The 21,121-nt window shown below is 36.6% G+C and overlaps 1 protein-coding gene across 4 annotated transcripts in view; it reads left to right on the top strand.

Moving 5' to 3' along the window:
* Positions 1–239: 239 nt before the first annotated feature.
* pex1 (peroxisomal biogenesis factor 1) overlaps positions 240–21,121 on the top strand; it is a 78,301-nt gene continuing 57,419 nt past the window's right edge. For 2 of the 4 annotated variants that reach the window (XM_062047213.1, XM_062047211.1), the window contains exons 1-7: positions 240–1,093; positions 3,568–3,852; positions 3,937–4,072; positions 8,438–8,572; positions 8,645–8,800; positions 20,684–20,788; positions 20,851–20,999. In XM_062047213.1, the coding sequence (XP_061903197.1) occupies positions 8,515–8,572; positions 8,645–8,800; positions 20,684–20,788; positions 20,851–20,999 (468 nt within the window). In that variant the 5' untranslated portion in view covers positions 240–1,093; positions 3,568–3,852; positions 3,937–4,072; positions 8,438–8,514. Of the gene's footprint in view, positions 1,094–3,567; positions 3,853–3,936; positions 4,073–8,437; positions 8,573–8,644; positions 8,801–17,920; positions 17,941–20,683; positions 20,789–20,850; positions 21,000–21,121 lie in introns of those variants that run through there. The other 2 variants (XM_062047212.1, XM_062047216.1) reach the window with 2 other exon arrangements.

The following is a 21,121-nucleotide window of genomic DNA, read 5'->3' as shown; positions in this document are numbered from 1 at the left end:
TGTTGCTGCAGCCAGCCGCTAATACACCGATCCCACCTACAACTTTCTTCTTTGCAGTCTCCATTGTTCATTAAACAAATTGCAAAAGATTCACCAACACAGATGTCCAAAATACTGTGGAATTATGAAATGAAAACAAAGCTTTTTCTACGGGCTCCGAATACTTCCCTTGCCCTCGTGACGTCACACGCATACGTCAGCATAATAAAATGTTTTTAACCGGAAATGTGGCGGGAAATTTAAAATTGCACTTTATTGGCATGTGTTGCAATGTTAAGATTTCATCATTGATATATATACTATCAGACTGCGTGGTCGGTAGTAGTGGCTTTCAGTAGGCCTTTAAGAAAACGCTTAACTGGCAACAGCTAACAAATAAACAACATAAAACATGCTTTGATTCAAACGTATTAGTCTGACTATACCGTGAACACACCAACATGTGCCAGGTAATGGCGCTATAATGGAGGTTTGTCGCTTTTGCCGGGTCATACCAAAGACTATAAAAATGGGAGCCATTACCTCCCTGCTTGGCACTCAGCATCAAGGGTTGGAATTGGGGGTTAAATCACCAAAAATGATTCCCGGGCGCGGCCACCGCTGCCGCCCATTGCTCCCCTCACCTCCCAGGGGGTGATCAAGGGTGATGGGTCAAATGCAGAGAATAATTTCGAATCAATCACAATGACAGCCATTGTGGCCGTTATTGATGCCGCGTGTTCACGACATATTAGCAACTTGGTAAAGTAAAAAAAAAAAAAAAAACGCAACTTAAAGACAGAATCCTAAAGATGCTATTTCGACCCATGATGCATTGCGTTTCCACGTCACTTTCAAGCCCGATATTTTTCACAATCACTAAGTTTCTTTAAATTGGTGTCTCGTCAACGCAGTCCGAGAGAAGCAACCCAAAATTTGCAGTCATGTTTTTTGTTATGATAGAATATACCTTCAATGACTGCTAACGCTAACTAGCCAAATCATTATTAGCCAACAACACTCAAAGCGCATGCGCGTGCACGTTACATACGTACGTAGTGACGTCATTACGTTCTGGAAGCCGGGCGGCATATATACTGCGTGAAGGACATTGGTAAGTTAGCACCCTTTAGACAGCTGTAGAAATGTTGCAAACAGCCCCTTTAATCACACACACAAGCATAAATCCATGTCGACACATGTATTGTGTCGTGTCATGTACTTAAATGGATAGAAAACCACAAAATATATAGGATGAGCAAGCTAACAAAGCTAGCTTACTATGCTAATGTTTACTTCATTGGGAAAAAAAAAAGCATGACTATTTTGGCCATTAAATGATATCAGTCGACAAATGACACGCCACTACTCAAATATAATTATTGCTACTCAACAATCCATACGGTTGATGCTTTGTTTCGCATAAGAATTGTCACTGAACTAGCTTGACTGCTAACTTAAACAATGCTCCCCCCTGCTGTCCAAAAGAGGAAGTGCACCTCACTGTCGATTCCCTCAATTGAACTTAAACAATTGTCTTAAATATATTCTTAATAAATGTAACAAAACATAGTCGTTTAATCCAATATGCTGCTTTGGGCTGAGCCAATCAGTGGCCACGATACTGAATAGTACCACTGCTACTGTCGTGTTGATATTTGTAGTTTATTTAGCAGTCATTTGTATGGTTAAAATGATAATTAACGCAAATAAATACCTAAATATATGATTATAACTAGAGATATCCGATATTATCAGCCGATAAATGCTTTAAAATGTAATATCGGAAATTATCGGTATCGTTTTTTAAATTATCTGTATCGTTTTTTTTGTTGTTTTTATTAAATCAACATAAAAAACACGATAAACTTACAATTAGTGCACCAACCCAAAAAAACTCCCTCCCCCATTTACACTCATTCACACAAAAGGGTTGTTTGGGGCGGCATGGCATAGTGGGTAGAGCGCCCGTGTCAGAAACCTGAGGGTTGCAGGTTCGCTCCCCGCCTCTTACCATGCCGTTGTGTCCTTGGGCAGGACACTTCACCCTTGCCCCCGGTGCCACTCACACCGGTGAATGAATGATGAATGAATGATAGGTGGTGGTCGGAGGGGCCGTAGGCGCAAATTGGCAGCCACGCTTCCGTCAGTCTACCCCAGGGCAGCTGTGGCTACGAAAGTAGCTTACCACCACCAGGTGTGAATGAATGATGGGTTTTTAACATGTAAAGCGACTTTCGGTACTTAGAAAAGCGCTATATAAATCCCAGGTATTATTTCTTTCTGTTATTAATATTCTAGTTCCTTAGACTTAGACTTCCTTTTTATTGTCATTCAAATTTGAACTTTACAGCACAGATAAGAACGGAATTTCGTTACATAAGCTCATGGTAGTGCAGGATAAAAAAAGCAATAAGGTGCATATATAAATAAATAAATTACATTATATATCAATATATATCAATACAGTCTGCAAGGGATACAGTCCGTAAGCACACATGATTGTGCGTGCTGCTGGTCCACTAATAGTACTAACCTTTAACAGTTAATTTTACTCATTTTCATTAAGTACTAGTTTCTATGTAACTGTTTTTATATTGTTTTACTTTCTTTTTTATTCAAGAAAATGTTTTTTATTTATTTATCTTATTTTTTATTTTTTTTTATTTTTTATTTTTTAAAGGACCTTATCTTCACCATACCTGGTTGTCCAAATTAGGCATAATAATGTGTTAATTCCACGACTGTATATCGGTTGATATCGGTAATTAAAGAGTTGGACAATATCGGATATCGGCAAAAAGCCATTATCGGACATCCCTAGTACTAACCTTTACCAGTTAATTTTACTCATTTTCATTAATTACTAGTTTCTATGTAACTGTTTTATATTGTTTTACTTTCTTTTTTATTCAAGAAAATGTTTTTAATGTATTTATCTTATCTTATTTTATTATTTCTTCAACCATACCTAGTTGTCCAAATTAGGCATAATAATGTGTTAATTCCACGACTGTATATATCGGTATAGCTTGATATCGGTATAGCTTGACATCGGTATCGGTAATTAAAGAGTTGGACAATATCGGAATATCGTCAAAAAGCCATTACCGGACATCCCTAGTACTAACCTTTAACAGTTAATTTTACTCATTTTCATTAATTACTAGTTTCTATGTAACTGTTTTTATATTGTTTTACTTTCTTTTTTATTCAAGAAAATGTTTTTAATTTATTTATCTTATTTTATTTTATTTTTTCAACCATACCTAGTTGTCCAAATTAGGCATAATAATGTGTTAATTCCACGACTGTATATATCGGTATCGGTTGATATCGGTATCGGTAATTAAAGAGTTGGACAATATCGGATATCGGCAAAAAGCCATTATCGGACATCCCTAATTATAACAAATCCCCCCCAAAAAAATGCAGTTAAAAAATCCTCATCAGATGAGAAATGAAAGATCATGGTATCGAATCAATACCGATGCCCTTAGTATCAACACTATCGATAGTTGAGTAGCTCCGCCCACCCATATTGTTGTTGTTTTCAAATAATGTAATTTAACTTAATGTTTGTACAAGACACACACGGAGTGATATCGAACTGTATTGGACTTCCGATGTCCGAACGTATGGTCTACCTGATGAGGGTTGCCGTAACGCGCATGCGCCAGAGCGGACGTTCCCGGGCGGCACGACTTCCGTCAACAAGGCACCGGGCGGCGACACGGATGGACTCCAAACTCCCGCCAGATTTGTGTGAACTAAAGCTCACTCGCACGACGCAACAGACGTGGCGATGACGTCACCAAAGCCCTGTCGGGACGGCGCGACGAGACGCGGCCGCACTCCCGGTTTCCCCCTCCGGTAAGCTCTGAGACACAATAGTGCTAAAATAATTTTAGCACTTTTGTTTTCACATCAAGTTTAATACATCCGAATATTTTACAGCGAGAAGAGGCGGGGCCAGCTTCTTCCGGTGCTCACACCGCCCCCACCTTGGTTACCATGGTAACAAGGCAGCCAGTTGATGGGCAGGTGTGGACCCGGTGGGTGTAAAGGCGGAACGATGACGGTACTCAGTCAGGTATCGTGGATTTTTATTCCTCATTTATTTGAATTGAACATACAAATAATATATATTCACAATGTATGGAGGTTTATTTGCGTCTGTACTACCAAAACTTATTTTGTAACTGTTTATTATTTTCCCAAATTATGCTGACAATTTCATTGATTAAGTTAACATTTGTGTTTAAAAAATGAGTTTGTTAGAATACAGTGTTTTTAAATTCAGTGCATAAATATTTGTTGCTTCAAATCGCAAGACTCACTTCGGGTAAATTAAGACTGACGCAACTGAATTTTTTATACACTAAATTTTTTTGTACACTGAATTTTATACATAGATTTTTTTTTTTGTGCACTGAATTTTTAAACACAAATTTTGCCGACACATTTGTCAGCATAATTGAATGTAACACTGAATTGTTATACACTGAATTTTCTTTACACAGACTTTTTATGCATTGATTTTATTTTACGCTGACTTGTTTTTACTCTGACTTTTTATACACTTTTTTTTAGACACTGAATTTTTAAACACAAATTTTACTCACACCCTTTGATTCTATGAATTTTTCAGTATAATTTCATGTTTAAAAATATTTTTTACACACTGAATTTTTGTACACAAGTTTTTTTTACACAGATTTTTTTATACATTGATTGACTTTTTATTCACAATTTTTTTATACACTGAAGTTTTTTACTCTGACTCTTTATACAATTGGTTTTTTTTACACTGAATTTTTTTTTTCAGCTGAATTTTTACACACTGAATTTTTAAACACAAATTTTGCTCACACATTTTTTCATCGTAATTTGATGTTTAAAAATATTTTTTACAAACTGAATATTTATACACTGAAGTTTTTTTACACTGACATTTTTTACGCTGAATTTTTATACACTGACTTTATACAAACCCCGTTTCCATATGAGTTGGGAAATTGTGTTAGATGTAAATATAAACGGAATACAATGATTTGCAAATCCTTTTCAAGCCATATTCAATTCAATACAAAGACAACATATTTGATGTTCAAACTCATAAACTTTATTTTTTTTTTGCAAATAATAATTAACTTAGAATTTCATGGCTGCAACACGTGGCAAAGTAGTTGGGAAATGGCATGTTCACCACTGTGTTACATGGCCTTTCCTTTTAACAACACTCAGTAAAGGTTTGGGAACTGAGGAGACACATTTTTGAAGCTTCTCAGGTGGAATTCTTTACCATTCTTGCTTGATGTACAGCTTAAGTTGTTCAACAGTCCGGGGGTCTCCCTTGTGCTATTTTAGGCTTCATAATGCGCCACACATTTTTAATGGGAGACAGGTCTGGACTACAGGCAGGCCAGTCTAGTACCCGCACTCTTTTACCATGAAGCCACGTTGATGTAACACGTGGCTTGGCATTGTCTTGCTGAAATAAGCAGGGGCGTCCATGGTAACGTTGCTTGGATGGCAACATATGTTGCTCCAAAACCTGTATGTACCTTTCAGCATTAATGGTGCCTTCACAGATGTGTAAGTTACCCATGTCTTGGGCACTAATACACCCCCATACCATCACACATGCTGGCTTTTACACTTTGCGCCTAGAACAATCCGGATGGTTCTTTTCCTCTTTGGTCCGGAGGACACAACGTCCACTGTTTCCAAAAACAATTTGAAATTTGGACTCGTCAGACCACAGATCACTTTTCCACTTTGTATCAGTCCATCTTCGATGAGCTCAGGCCCAGCGAAGCCGACGGCGTTTCTGGGTGTTGTTGATAAACGGTTTTCGCCTTGCATAGGAGTTTTAACTTGCACTTACAGATGTAGCGACCAACTGTAGTTACTGACAGTGGGTTTCTGAAGTGTTCCTGAGCCCATGTGGTGATATCCTTTACACACTGATGTCGCTTGTTGATGCAGTACAACCTAAGGGATGGAAGGTCACGGGCTTAGCTGCTTACGTGCAGTGATTTCTCCAGATTCTCTGAACCCTTTGACGATATTACGGAGCGTAGATGGTGAAATCCCTAAATTCCTTGCAATAGCTGCTTGAGAAAGGTTTTTCTTAAACTGTTCAACAATTTGCTCACGCATTTGTTGACAAAGTGGTGACCCTCGCCCCATCCTTGTTTGTGAATGACTGAGCATTTCATGGAATCTACTTTTATACCCAATCATGGCACCCACCTGTTCCCAATTTGCCTGTTCACCTGTGGGATGTTCCAAATAAGTGTTTGATGAGCATTCCTCAACTTTATCAGTATTTATTGCCACCTTTCCCAACTTTTTTGTCACGTGTTTCTGGCATCAAATTCTAAAGTTAATGATTATTTGCACAAAAAAAAATGTTTATGAGTTTGAACATCAAATATGTTGTCTTTGTAGCATATTCAACTGAATATGGGTTGAAAAGGATTTGCAAATCATTGTATTCCGTTTATATTTACATCCAACACAATTTCCCAACTCATATGGAAACGGGGTTTGTACAACACATTTTTTAATACTGAATTTTTTTTTCCAACTGAATTTTTACACACAGAATTTTTTACACTAATTTTACACACAATATTTTTGCACACTGATTTTTTAACAAATTTTGCTGGCACATTTTGATTCAATTAATTTGTCAGCATAATTTGATGTTTGAAAAATATTTTTTTCACACTGAATTTTTTTTACACAGATTTTTTATACATTGATTCTTATGCTGACTTTATACACTATTTTTTTAATACACTGAAGTTTTTTTACACTGAACATTTTTTACGCTGAATTTTTATACACTGACTTTTTATACAATACATTTTTTTAAACTGAATTTTTACACATTTAATTTTTTACACCAATTTTTAAAAACAATATTTTTTGCAGACTGAATTTTTAAACACACATTTTGCTACCACATTTTGATTCAATGAATTTGTCAGCATAATTTGAAGTTTAAAAAATGTTTTTTACACACTGAATTTTTTTTACACAGATTTTTTATACATTGATTTTTATGCTGACTTTTTATACACTATTTTTTTATACACTGAAGTTTTTTACACTGAATTTTTTTTACGCTGAATTTTTATACACTGACTTTATACAATAAATTTTTTTTACACTGAATTTTTTTTTCAGCTGAATTTTTGACACTTAATTTTTACACACAATATTTTTGCACACTGAATTTTTTAACACAAATTTTGCTCACACATTTTTATTCCATGAATTTGTCAGCATAATCTGATGTTTAAAAACATTTTTATACACTGAAGTTTTTTTCTACCGATTTTTATATACATTGATTTTTATGCTGACTTTTTATACACTATTTATTTAATACACTGAAGGTTTTTACACTGAACATTTTTTACGCTGAATTTTTACACATTTAATTTTTTACACCAATTTTTACACACAATATTTTTTGCAGACTGAATTTTTAAACACACATTTTTCCCACACATTTTGAGTCAATGGATTTGTCAGCATAATTTGATGTTTAAAAAATATTTTTTACACATTGAATTTTTTTTACACAGATTTTTTATACATTGATTTTTATGCTGACTTTTTATACACAATTTTTTTATACACTGGAGTTTTTTTTACACTGAATTTGTATACACTGACTTTATACAATTCATTTTTTTTACACTGAATTTTTTTTTTCAGCTAAATTTTTTACACTAATTTTTACACCCAATATTTTTGCACACTGAATTTTTTAACACACATTTTGCCCACACATTTTGATTCCATGAATTTGTCAGCATAATTTGATGTTTAAAAACATTATTATACACTGAAGTTTTTTTACACAGATTTTTTTATACATTGATTTTTATGCTGACTTTTTAAACACAATTCTTTTATTTTACACTGAAGTTTTTTACACTGAAAATTTTTTACGCTCAATTTTTATACAATTAATTTTCCTTTACACAGAATTTTTTTTTCAGCTGAATTTTTACACTGAATTTTTTACACCAATTTTTAAACACAATATTTTTTGCAGACTGAATTTTTAAACACAAATTTTGCTCACACGTTTGTATTCAAATACATTGTTAGCATAATTTAATGTTACAAAAAAATAAGTTGGCAAAAGTCAAATGCAAAATATACAGTGTCCAACAAAATTATAATTAAAAATCATGAATACAATGTGAGAATTTAGGTTTCACCTTAAGAAATTGTCTTTTAAGTACGACAAATGATATAAGATTAGTCATTAGAAGGTTATCAATAATTTAAAATTGTATTTCTTTAACTTTAGGAAGAATTGGATAAGTAATAAATGATGTCCCTGGTTTCCCCATGTGTACTTTTGTGAAGTGTTTTTTGGAAAGCTAGTCTTGGTAAAAGTGGTGTGTTTGTTTGACTTGTTGGCCAGGTGCTTGCTAAAGCCACGTCACGTCCACTCCGCTTCCCCTCTGCCTCTCTGGCCCATCCAGGTCGCCCCCTGTAGACATGTCCAAGAGGTTGATCCAGAACCTCGCCAAGACCATCTCCAAAAATGTGGACCACTGTGAGTATCCTGCTGTGTTCGCCGGCTGCTGGCTACTGCTGCGCGCTAACCTAACCTGTCCTGTCTGTCAAGTCAACAAAACGGAGGTGGAGTGCCTCATTAGGGAGTTCCACTCCTTGCTGGGCCAGCCCAACAGCGCCGGGAAAAGCGACAACTTGGACGAAAGAAAGTTCAAAGACATTCTGAAGAACGACTTTGGACTCATCAACGACACCATCATGGAGAGAGGTACGTGAGGTCTACGTGGAACGGGTGCCGATAGTATTTTGTGTCAACTTATTTGATTTTTCCACTGCTTACCTTTTTAATTGTTTGGCTCGTTTAACCGTGTATTTATTACAGTCTTATCTGTAACTATTGGCATTTGTATGACATTGTTTACCCTTCTCCTTTCAATTTGACTCATCCAATAATTCCACTTTGAATTGAATTCTCTTGCTTTGATTAATCGCTTGTTGAGTGTAACTCCTCCTCATTTGTGAAATCTCTACCGCTTAAAAGAGGGTCAAACAAGTTGAATGGAAGGTCAAAGAAAGAAAAAGGTAAATGGAAGGTAAGAGAAGTGAATTGAAGTTAAAAGTAGGTGAACACAAGTAATTGGAAGTTAAAGGCCTACTGAAAGCCACTACTACCGACCACGCAGTCTGATAGTTTATATATCAATGATGAAATTTTAACATTGCAACACATGCCAATACGGCTGGGTTAGTTTACTAAAGTGCAATTTTAAATTTCCCGCGAAATATCTGCTGAAAACGTCTTGGTATGATGACGCCGCGGATGTGACGTCACGAGTTAGACAGGACATTTTAGTCCAGCACCGCGGCCAGCTTAAAGTCGTCAGTTTTCATCGCAAAATTCCACAGTATTCTGGACATCTGTGTCGGCGAATCTGTTGCAATTTGTTCATTGCATTATGGAGAAAGAAGCTGAGCAAGCAAAGAAGAAAGTTGTCGGTGCGAAGCGGAGTATTTTGCGAGGGAAGTCAGCAACACAACACAGCCGGTGTTTCATTGTTTACATTCCCGAAAGATGCAGTCAAGATCGAAGAACTCGGACAACAGAGACTCTTACCAGGAGGACTTTGACTTGGATACACAGACGCCTGTATTGAACTGGGACAACACAGACTCTTACCAGGATTACTTTGATTTGGATACACAGACGTGGTACCGTGAGTACGCAGCTGCGCTTCCAAACATTTTATCGCTTGCCCGTACGTGCGTGTCACGTACGTAACTTTGGGTAAATATATAAGCTGTATGAACCTTGGGTTAGGTGAACAGTCCTTTGGGCTGAGTGATTGTGTGTGTTGTGCAGGTGTTTGAATTGTATTGGCGGGTTATATGGACGGGAGCTAGGAGCTAGCATAACAAACACCTAGGTGTTTGTTATGCAGGATTAATTTGTGGCATATTAAATATAAGCCTGGTTGTGTTGTGGCTAATAGAGTATATATATGTCTTGTGTTTATTTACTGTTGTAGTCATTCCCAGCTGAATATCAGGTCCCACCCGCGCGCTTCCAAACATTTGATTGCTTGCCAGTACGTGCGTGTCATGTACGTAACTTTGATTAAATATATAAGCTTTATGAACCTTGGGTTAGGTGAACGGTTGTTTGGGCTGAGTGTGTGTGTTGTGCAGGTGTTTGAATTGTATTGGCGGATTATATATACAGGATCCCGTCCATATAACCCGCTCGAGCTATAACTAGCTCGAGCTAGTAGCTAGGAGCTAGCATAACAAACACCTAGGTGTTTTTATGCGGGATTAATTTGTGGCATATTAAATATAAGCCTGGTTGTGTTGTGGCTAATAGAGTATATATATGTCTTGGGTTTATTTACTGTTGTAGTCATTCCCAGCTGAATATCAGGTCCCACCCGCCTCTCACAGCCTCTTCCCTATCTGAATAGCTTCAACTCCCCACTAGTCCTTCACTTGCATTTTCCTCATCCATAAATCTTTCATCCTCGCTCAAATTAATGGGGAAATCGTCGCTTTCTCGGTCCGAATCGCTCTCACTTCTGGCCGCCATCACTGTAAACAATAGGGAACTTTGCGGAAATGTTCAATTGACTACGTCACGCTACTTCCGGTAGGGGCAAGTCTTTTTTTTGTCAGATACCAAAAGTTGCGATCTTTATCGTCGTTGTTTTATACTAAATCCTTTCAGCAAAAATATGGCAATATCGCGAAATGATCAAGTATGACACATGGAATAGATCTGCTATCCCCGTTTAAATAAAAAAAATTCATTTCAGTAGGCCTTTAAATGGAAGGTAAAGGTAGTAAATAAACGAAGGTCATTAGAATGTACACTACCGTTCAAAAGTTTGGGGTCACATTGAAATGTCCTTATTTTTGAAGGAAAAGCACTGTACTTTTCAATGAAGATAACTTTAAACTAGTCTTAACTTTAAAGAAATACACTCTATACATTGCTAATGTGGTAAATGACTATTCCCAGCTGCAAATGTCTGGTTTTTGGTGCAATATCTACATAAGTGTATAGAGGCCCATTTCCAGAAACTATCACTCCAGTGTTCTAATGGTACAATGTGTTTGCTCATTGGCTCAGAGGGCTAATTGATGATTAGAAAACCCTTGTGCAATCATGTTCACACATCTGAAAACAGTTTAGCTCGTTACAGAAGCTACAAAACTGACCTTCCTTTGAGCAGATTGAGTTTCTGGAGCATCACATTTGTGGGGTCAATTAAACGCTCAAAATGGCCAGAAAAAGAGAACTTTCATCTGAAACTCGACAGTCTATTCTTGTTCTTAGAAATGAAGGCTATTCCACAAAATTGTTTGGGTGACCCCAAACTTTTGAACGGTAGTGTACATAAAAGGCGTAAGAAGGAATATAGAAGGTAAAAGAAGTAAAAGGTCAAAAAAGATAAATAAAAGGTAAAAGAAGGTATATAGAAGGTACAAGTAATAAAAGGTAAAAGAAGGTATATAGAAGGTACAAGTAATACAAGGTAAAAGAAGGTAAATAAAACGTACATTTACAGTAAATAAAATAAAATAAGTTAAATAGAAGGTAAATGAAATGTAAAATAAGGTGAATACAAGGTACATAAAAGGTATAAGTTCAATAGAAGGTAAAAAGGTAAATGTAAAGTAAAATCTGGACAGCATCCAGCCTAAGATGTTTGGTATGGTCTTGGAGAAAATCCTTATTCCGGAGGTTCAAAAGGTGCCTGGAACAATTGAGAAAAAGATCTGTGCTACAGGCATCACAAAGATCCTCTCTGAATGTCCAGCCATGATGGACACAGAGTACACTAAGCTCTGGTAAGCAATCAGCCCCACTTTTAAGTTTGTCAAGAGCACATTTTAACAAAAAACTACGAGAGTAAAACCTGGTTAGGTCGCTTACTCAAGTCCCTATCCACCGTGTTCTTGTCACTAAAAAGTGCCCGCTGAATTCAACCATCATGCAGGATCGACCACTTCTTTCGACATGAGATTTGAGAGCAAGAGGTTTTGATTCTATTAATAATGGGTCTGTTTATGTCAACATGAGTTGTGGTATCGTTAACTTCATTGTTATTGCTAAGCAGCGTAAAACAACTCGACATAACTACTCACATACTCACAGGGACTTCCTGTTCAAAACAAAGGAAACTTCAAAATTAGAAGTGGGGGTCTATGGGCACCTCACGATTGATTTGATTCTGATTCCTGGGGTGACGATTCAATTCAGACTTGAATCTCAATTCAACATGATTCTCGTAATACAATTATTTGGTGTATAAATTATAATAAAACCTTTTCAAAACAACTAACAGGTTACAAAAGATCCTCTTGGCTGCTGACGCACAACTCGTGTTGACCTAAAAAACATATTTTTTAAATGTATTTGCAAAAATCACAGAATGTTAATTCGTCTAATCAAAGAAAATAGACTCCAACTCCAACCCAATCCCATCTTCACAATACTAAGGGCAAATTATTGCAAAGCAACTGAGAAGACCTACAAATACAATACTTATTAAATTGAATACTAAAAAAAAGGACAAGCAAGAATGCATACATTTCTAAATAAAATGGAGAAATAAAAGATTCTCGAAAATAGCTATCCAAAATGTAAGCATGGCAGTATTAACTTGGATTTGTCTAAAGTAGGGGTGTTCAAACATTTTCACTTTTGTGGGCTCTGAACCGAGGATGTCGTCGTGGCTTTTGCAGCCCTTTGAGACACTTGTGATTTAGGGCTATATAAATAAACTTTGATTGATTGATTGGTTGAAAATGTCGAATAAGGTAAATATAAAGGAACTAAAAGGTATGAGACGTTAAACAAAAGCTAAAATAAAGTAAATAAAGACAAAACAAGGAATTTAGAAGGTAAAAGACGGTCAAAGAAGGTACAATTGAAGATAAAATAAGGGGTTGATTGGGAGAGTGGCCGTGCCAGCAACCTGAGGGTTCCTGGTTCGATCCCCGCCTTCTACCAACCTCGTCATGTCCGTTGTGTCCTTGAGCAAGACACTTCACCCTTGCTCCTGATGGGTGCTGGTTAGCGCCTTGCATGGCAGCTCCCGCCATCGGTGTGTGAATGTGGAAATAGTGTCAAAGGGCTTTGAGTACCTTGAAGGTAGAAACGCGCTATACAAGTATAAACCATTTACCATTTTACCATGAAAAAAATGAATATAGTAGGTAAATAAAAGGTAAAAAAGGAATATACAAGGTAAAAGATGTCAAAGAAGGTAAATATAAGGTTGAAAAGGTAAATAAAAGTAAAACAAGGAATAAAAAAGGTAAAATAAGTAAAAGGTAAAAAGATGAATAGAAGATTTAAAAAAAAGTTCAATAGATGGTATAAGTAGAAAAAAAAAGGTACAAGAAGGTAATTGGGAAGAAAATAAAAGGTAAAACAGGGAATATAGAAAGTAAAAAAAAGTAAATAATAAAAGAAAGAACACGTATAAAAGGTAAACGAAGCAAATAAAAGGTAAAATAAATAAAATGTAAATGTCTATTGGTGTGTGTATATATATATAGATGTATGTATACATATGTATGTACTGTATATGTATGTATATATGTATGTATCTGTATATATGTGTGTGTGTATATCTGTGTATATATGTGTACGAATGTATGTATATGTACACATGTGTATTGATGAATTGTACCATGAATTGATTAACGTGGACCCCGACTCAAACAAGTTGAAAAACTTATTGGGGTGTTACCATTTAGTGGTCAATTGTACGGAATATGTACTGTACTGTGCAATCTACTAATACGAGTTTCAATCAATCAATGTATATGTATATATGTACAGTATATGTGTATATGTACTGTATATGTATATACATATGTTTATATGTGTATATATATATGTGTATATATATATGTATATGTATGTATGTATCTGTATATGTGTATATGTATATACAGTATGCATGTGTATGTATGTTAAATTCATGTGTATATATGTGTATATGTATATATATATATATATATATATATATATATATATATATATATATATATATATGTATGTATGTGTATATGTACATATTGTGTATTGATGTATATGTACAGTATATGTGTATTTGCATATGTATATGTGCCCTGCTTGGCACTAAGCATCAAGGGTTAAATCACCAAAAATTATTCCCGGGCGCGGCACCGCTGCTGCCCACTACTCCCCTCACCTCCCAGGGGGTGAACAAGGGGATGGGTCAAATGCAGAGGACAAATTTCACCACAACTAGTGTGTGTGTGACAATCATTGCTACTTTAACTTTAACTATATGTATGTATCTATATGTGTGTATGTATCTGTATGTGTGTATGTATATGTATATACAGTATACATGTGTATGTATATGTGTATATACTGTACGGATGTGTATATAAATGTTACATGTATGTGTATATATATAACACAAGTTTAAGCCACAAAAGACAAGTTGCGGCGACGCACCGACCTCCGGAACAAAATAAGTTATTTGATGAGAATGAAAAAAAAAGAAGTGGATGAAGGAGGTTATGGAAGTAAGGACATGATGAGGGAGCATACTTGCTTTCGCACAGCTGGCATGCTGACCTTCATCAGTGATGCCAGGGTGGAGAACAGATACTGTACGGCCGGGTCGGAGAACTTTATTTAGCAGGTAAATGTACTGTTGAAATGTTGTACACTGTACTTTTAATGAAAATGTTATAAATGTGAACAGAAAATGTTTCCTCTTGTTAGTTGAAGCTAGTGTTCCTTGCACTTTATTCAAATAACATGTGAATGCATTGGCCATGTGTATATGTGTATGTATACAACATATATATGTATATATACATATATGTTTTTATACATATATATATTTATGTCTACATAAATACACATGTATATTTATGTATACATGTGTACATTATTGTACATATGTATATACAAAACCCATTTCCATATGAGTTGGGAAATTGTGTTAGATGTAAATATAAACGGAATACAATGATTTGCAAATCCTTTTCAACCCATATTCAATTGAATGCACTACAAAGACAACATATTTGATGTTCAAACTCATAAACTTTTTTTTTTGTGCAAATAATTAACTTAGAATTTCATGGCAGCAACACATTGCAAAAAAGTTGGCACAGGGACATTTTTAACACGGTGTTACATGGCCTTTCCTTTTAACAACACTCAGTAAAGGTTTGGGAACTGAGGAGACACATTTTTGAAGCTTCTCAGGTGGAATTCTTTCCCATTCTTGCTTGATGTACAGCTTAAGTTGTTCAACAGTCCGGGGGTCTCCCTTGTGCTATTTTAAGCTTCATAATGAGCCACACATTTTCAATGGGAGACAGGTCTGGACTACAGGCAGGCCAGTCTAGTACCCGCACTCTTTTACTATGAAGCCACGGTAAACTAACACGTGGCTTGGCATTGTCTTGCTGAAATAAGCAGGGGCGTCCATGGTAACGTTGCTTGGATGACAACATATGTTGCTCCAAAAGCTGTATGTACCTTTCAGCATTAATGGCGCCTTCACAGATGTGTAAGTTACCCATGTCTTGGGCACTAATACACCCCCATACCATCACACATGCTGGCTTTCACACTTTGCGCCTATAACAATCCGGATGGTTCTTTTCCTCTTTGGTCCGTAGGACACGACGTCCACAGTTTCCAAAAACAATTTGAAATGTGGACTCGTCAGACCACAGAACACTTTTCCACTTTGTATCAGTCCATCTTAGATGAGCTCAGGCCCAGCGAAGCCGACGGCGTTTCTGGGTGTTGTTGATAAACGGTTTTCGCCTTGCATAGAAGAGTTTTAACTTGCACTTACAGATGTAGCGACCAACTGTAGTTACTGACAGTGGGTTTCTGAAGTGTTCCTGAGCCCATGTGGTGATATCCTTTACACACTGATGTCGCTTGTTGATGCAGTACAGCCTGAGGGATGGAAGGTCACGGGCTTAGCTGCTTACGAGCAGTGATTTCTCCAGATTCTCTGTACCCTTTTATGATATTACGGAGCGTAGATGGTGAAATCCCTAAATTCCTTGCAATAGCTGGTCGAGAAAGGTTTTTCTTAAGCTGTTCAACAATTTGCTCACGCATTTGTTGACAAAGTGGTGACCCTCGCCCCATCCTTGTTTGTGAATGACTGAGCATTTCATGGAATCTACTTTTATACCCAATCATGGCACCCACCTGTTCCCAATTTGCCTGTTCACCTGTGGGATGTTCCAAATAAGTGTTTGATGAGCATTCCTCAACTTTATCAGTATTTATTGCCACCTTTCCCAACTTCTTTGTCACGTGTTGCTGGCATCAAATTCTAAAGTTAATGATTATTTGCACAAAAAAAAAAGTTTATCAGTTTGAACATCAAATATGTTGTCTTTGTAGCATATTCAACTGAATATCGGTTGAAAATGATTTGCAAATCATTGTATTCCATTTATATTTACATCTAACACAATTTCCCAACTCATATGGAAACGGGGTTTGTACATAAAGTATGTATTTATGTATGTGTGTGTATATATATACATATATATATATGTGTGTGTGTGTGTATACAGTATATATATATATATATATATATATATATATATATATATATATATATATATATATATATATATATATATATATATATCTATATATATATACACATACATCTATATATATATGTACTGTATATATGTATGTGTGTATATATATATGTATATATATATGTGTATATATATACACAGTATGTATATATATGTGTATATATATATGTATATATGTATATCTATATGTATATATATATGTATATATGTATATCTATATGTATATCTATATGTATAATATACAGTATATGTATATGTATATATATGTATACATATGTATATGTATATATGTATGTATATATATATATATATATATATATATGTATATTCATATATATATGTGTATGTATATATATATATGTATGTATGTATATATATATATGTATATGTGTATATATATATGTATATATGTGTATATATATATGTATATATGTATATATGTGTATATATATATGTATATATGTGTATATATATGCATATGTATATATATATATAAATGTATATATGTGTATATATATATGTATGTATATGTATGTATGTATATACAGTATATGAATATATATATATATATATATATATATATATATATATATATATATATATATATATATATATATATATATATGTATGTATATATATATGTATGTATATATATTTTAGTATTTCACTAATGTTAACTGTAATTATGCTATTAGCATGTTGGCATAGTACTGTTAGTATGCTAGATTTTTTAGATAATTTATTAGGTATACTCAGTTTGTTTATATTTTAGTATTTCACTGTTAACTGTAAGCATGCTATTGTTAGCATGTTGGCATCGTACTGTTAGCATGCTAGCTTTTTTTATATATTTTTTTTATAGCTACTTTTGCTGTTATACTTTGTTACTTGACGCTATCTGGCCATCACTCAAGCAAAATGCATACCGAAATTGCATTTATTTTCTTGTTCTTTCAATCAATGTTTATTTATATAGCCCTAAATCACAAGTGTCTCAAAGGGCTGTACAAGCCACAACGACATCCTCGGTACAGAGCCCACATACGGGCAAGGAAAAACTCACCCCAGTGGGACGTCGGTGAATGACTATGAGAAACCTTGGAGAGGACCGCATATGTGGGTAACCCCCCCCCTCTAGGGGAGACCGAAAGCAACGGATGTCGAGTGGGTCTGACATAACATTGTGAAAGTCCAGTCCACAGTGGATCCAACACATCAGCGGGAGTCCAGTCCACAGCGGGGCCAACAGGAAACCATCCCGAGCGGAGACGGGTCAGCAGCGCAGAGATGTCCCCAACCGATGCACAGGCTAGTGGTCCACCCGGGGTCCCGGCTCTGGACAGCCAGCACTTCATCCATGGCCACCGGACCTATGCAACTCCCCCTCGCAAGGGACAGGGGAGAAGAGGAGAGAAGAAAAGAAACGGCAGATCAACTGGTCTAAAAAAGGGGGGGTCTATTTAAAGGCTAGATTATACAAATGAGTTTTAAGATGGGACTTAAATGCTTCTACTGAGGTAGCATCTCTAACTGTTACCGGGAGGGCATTCCAGAGTACTGGAGCCCGAATAGAAAACGCTCTATAGCCCGCAGACTTTTTTTTGGCTCTGGGAATCACTAATAAGCCGGAGTTCTTTGTACGCAGATTTCTTGTCGGGACATATGGTACAATACAATCGGCGAGATAGGCTGGAGCTAAACCGTGTAATATTTTATACGTAAGTAGTAAAACCTTAAAGTCGCATCTTAAGTGCACAGGAAGCCAGTGCAACTGAGCCAGTATAGGCGTAATATGATCAAACTTTCTTGTTTTTGTCAAAAGCCTTGCAGCCGCATTTTGTACCAACTGTAATCTTTTAATGCTAGACATAGGGAGGCCCGAAAATAATACGTTACAGTAATCGAGACGAGACGTAACGAACGCATGAATAATGATCTCAGCGTCGCTAGTGGACAAGATGGAACGAATTTTAGCGATATTACGGAGATGAAAGAAGGCCGTTTTAGTAACACTCTTAATGTGTGACTCAAACGAGAGAGTTGGGTCGAAGATAATACCCAGATTCTTTACCGAGTCTCCTTGTTTAATTGTTTGGTTGTCAAATGTTAAGGTGGTATTATTAAATAGATGTTGGTGTCTAGCAGGACCGATAATCAGCATTTCCGTTTTCTTAGCGTTGAGTTGCAAAAAGTTAGCGGACATCCATTGTTTAATTTCATTAAGACACGCCTCCAGCTGACTACAGTCCGGCGTGTTGGTCAGCTTTAGGGGCATGTAGAGTTGAGTGTCATCAGCATAACAGTGAAAGCTAACACCGTACTTGCGTATGATGTCACCCAGCGGCAGCATGTAAATACTAAAGAGTGCAGGGCCAAGAACCGAACCCTGGGGAACTCCGCACGTTACCTTGACATAGTCCGAGGTCACATTGTTATGGGAGACGCACTGCATCCTGTCAGTAAGATAAGAGTTAAACCAAGACAAGGCTAAGTCTGACATACCAATACGTGTTTTGATACGCTCTAATAAAATATTATGATCGACGGTATCGAAAGCGGCGCTAAGATCAAGAAGCAGCAACATAGATGACGCATCAGAATCCATCGTTAGCAATAGATCATTAGTCATTTTTGCGAGGGCTGTCTCCGTAGAGTGATTTGCCCTGAAACCGGATTGAAAAGGTTCACAGAGATTGTTAGTCACTAAGTGTTCATTTAGCTGCTGTGCAACAGTTTTTTCGAGAATTTTGGAAATAAACGGAAGGTGGGAGACCGGTCGGTAGTTTACCATGAGGTCAGGATCGAGGTTAGGTCTTTTGAGCAGAGGATGAATAACCGCTTTTTTGAATGCTAGGGGAACAGTGCCGGAGGAAAGTGATAAGTTTATAATATTTAACACTGATGGACCTAATAATACAAACAGTTCCTTGATAAGTTTCCCAGGAAGTGGGTCAAGTAAACATGTTGTTTGTTTTATCCCACTTACACGCTGTAATAATTCCTCCAATGTTATTTCATCAAAAATAGAGAGACTATTTTGGAGGGCAGTGTCCGTCGTATATACAGTCGTATTTGTGTTAATAGAGCCCAGTTGTAGCTGGGATGCGTTGTCTTTAATCTCCTTTCTAATGAGTTCAATTTTCTTATTAAAGAAATTCATAAAATCATCTGCCGAGTGGGTGGAGCTACTGGGAGGAGTCCCTTGTTGGGTTAGCGATGCTACTGTACTAAACAGAAATTTAGGATCGTTTTTGTTGAGGCGGATGAGATTTGAGTAGTATTTAGTTTTAGCTAAGGTAAGCATGCGTTTATAAGTTATTAAACTATCACTCCATGCTTGATGGAAAACCTCAAGTTTAGTCGCGCGCCATTTGCGTTCCAGTTTTCTACATGATAATTTCTGAGCTCTAATTTCTTCTGTAAACCATGGGGTGCGCCTTTTAGGGGCCCTTTTTTTTTTTTTGAAAAAATATATATATTGTACTGGTTTTGAAGGCGAACGCTATCAAAATGGCAGCCGCATCCTTTGATTTGTCAGTGGAAAAAGTTTCTGGCACCCCTGCCTTAAAACCTTTAAGGCCCAAGCTGTTTGTTTACATGCTTTTTTTTATTTCTCTTTGCTATTTGGGCTTATTGGACCCTAATTAGAATACAAACTAAGAATCATCTTTTGATATGATGTACTTAGTCCATAAGTACACAAACGTGTACTTCATGTTTAGTGACATGCTAATTCTTATTTTCACACTTTTTTTTTCCAAATTCCATTGTATGTTATACTCTTCTGACACCACCAGATGGCAGTATACGTGTCCACATAAGCGGCCATAAGACCCCAATTCAGTAGTGTACACAAGTTTGGAAATAAGAGCTAAAAGATGCTGTCCACGCATGTGGCCACTAGGCCTTTAGAGGTTTTAATGCAAGTAATAGAGTTGCACTTTTGAGACCGTGATTTAAACCGTCCAAAGTTGTTGTTTTGGTGCATTATTGATGTGAGGACTATGTTTTCCAGTCTTCAGGTCATTTGACAAAGACAATGACGGCTTTGTCAACGTCAAAGAGTGGGTGGAGGGCCTGTGCGTGTTCCTCCGAGGGTCCTTGGATGAGAAAATCAAATGTGAGTTTGAAAAAGAATTAGCAGCGAATTAGCTGCCGGGCTAACGGCACCTTTTCTCGCAGACTGCTTCCGTGTGTACGACCTGAGCGGCGACGAACACATCTCCAGAGAGGAGATGCTGCTGATGACCAGGAACTGCCTGCGACTGCATGGAGAGGAGGACCCCTTTGACGGGATCAAAGACCTGGTGGAGATCACACTCAAGAGGATGGTGAGAGGGAAGCAACACAACACAACACAACACAACACAACACAGCAAGTATGAGCTAACAACATCTGCACGCACAGGACCACGACAACGACGACAAACTGTCTTTTGACGACTATGAGAAA

The sequence above is a fragment of the Entelurus aequoreus genome, linkage group LG05 (assembly GCF_033978785.1).
Source record: "Entelurus aequoreus isolate RoL-2023_Sb linkage group LG05, RoL_Eaeq_v1.1, whole genome shotgun sequence".
NCBI classification, from domain to species: Eukaryota; Metazoa; Chordata; class Actinopteri; order Syngnathiformes; family Syngnathidae; genus Entelurus; species Entelurus aequoreus.
The sequence above is the reverse complement of the archived record's forward strand: the minus strand, read 5'-3'. Positions and strand labels throughout refer to the sequence as shown.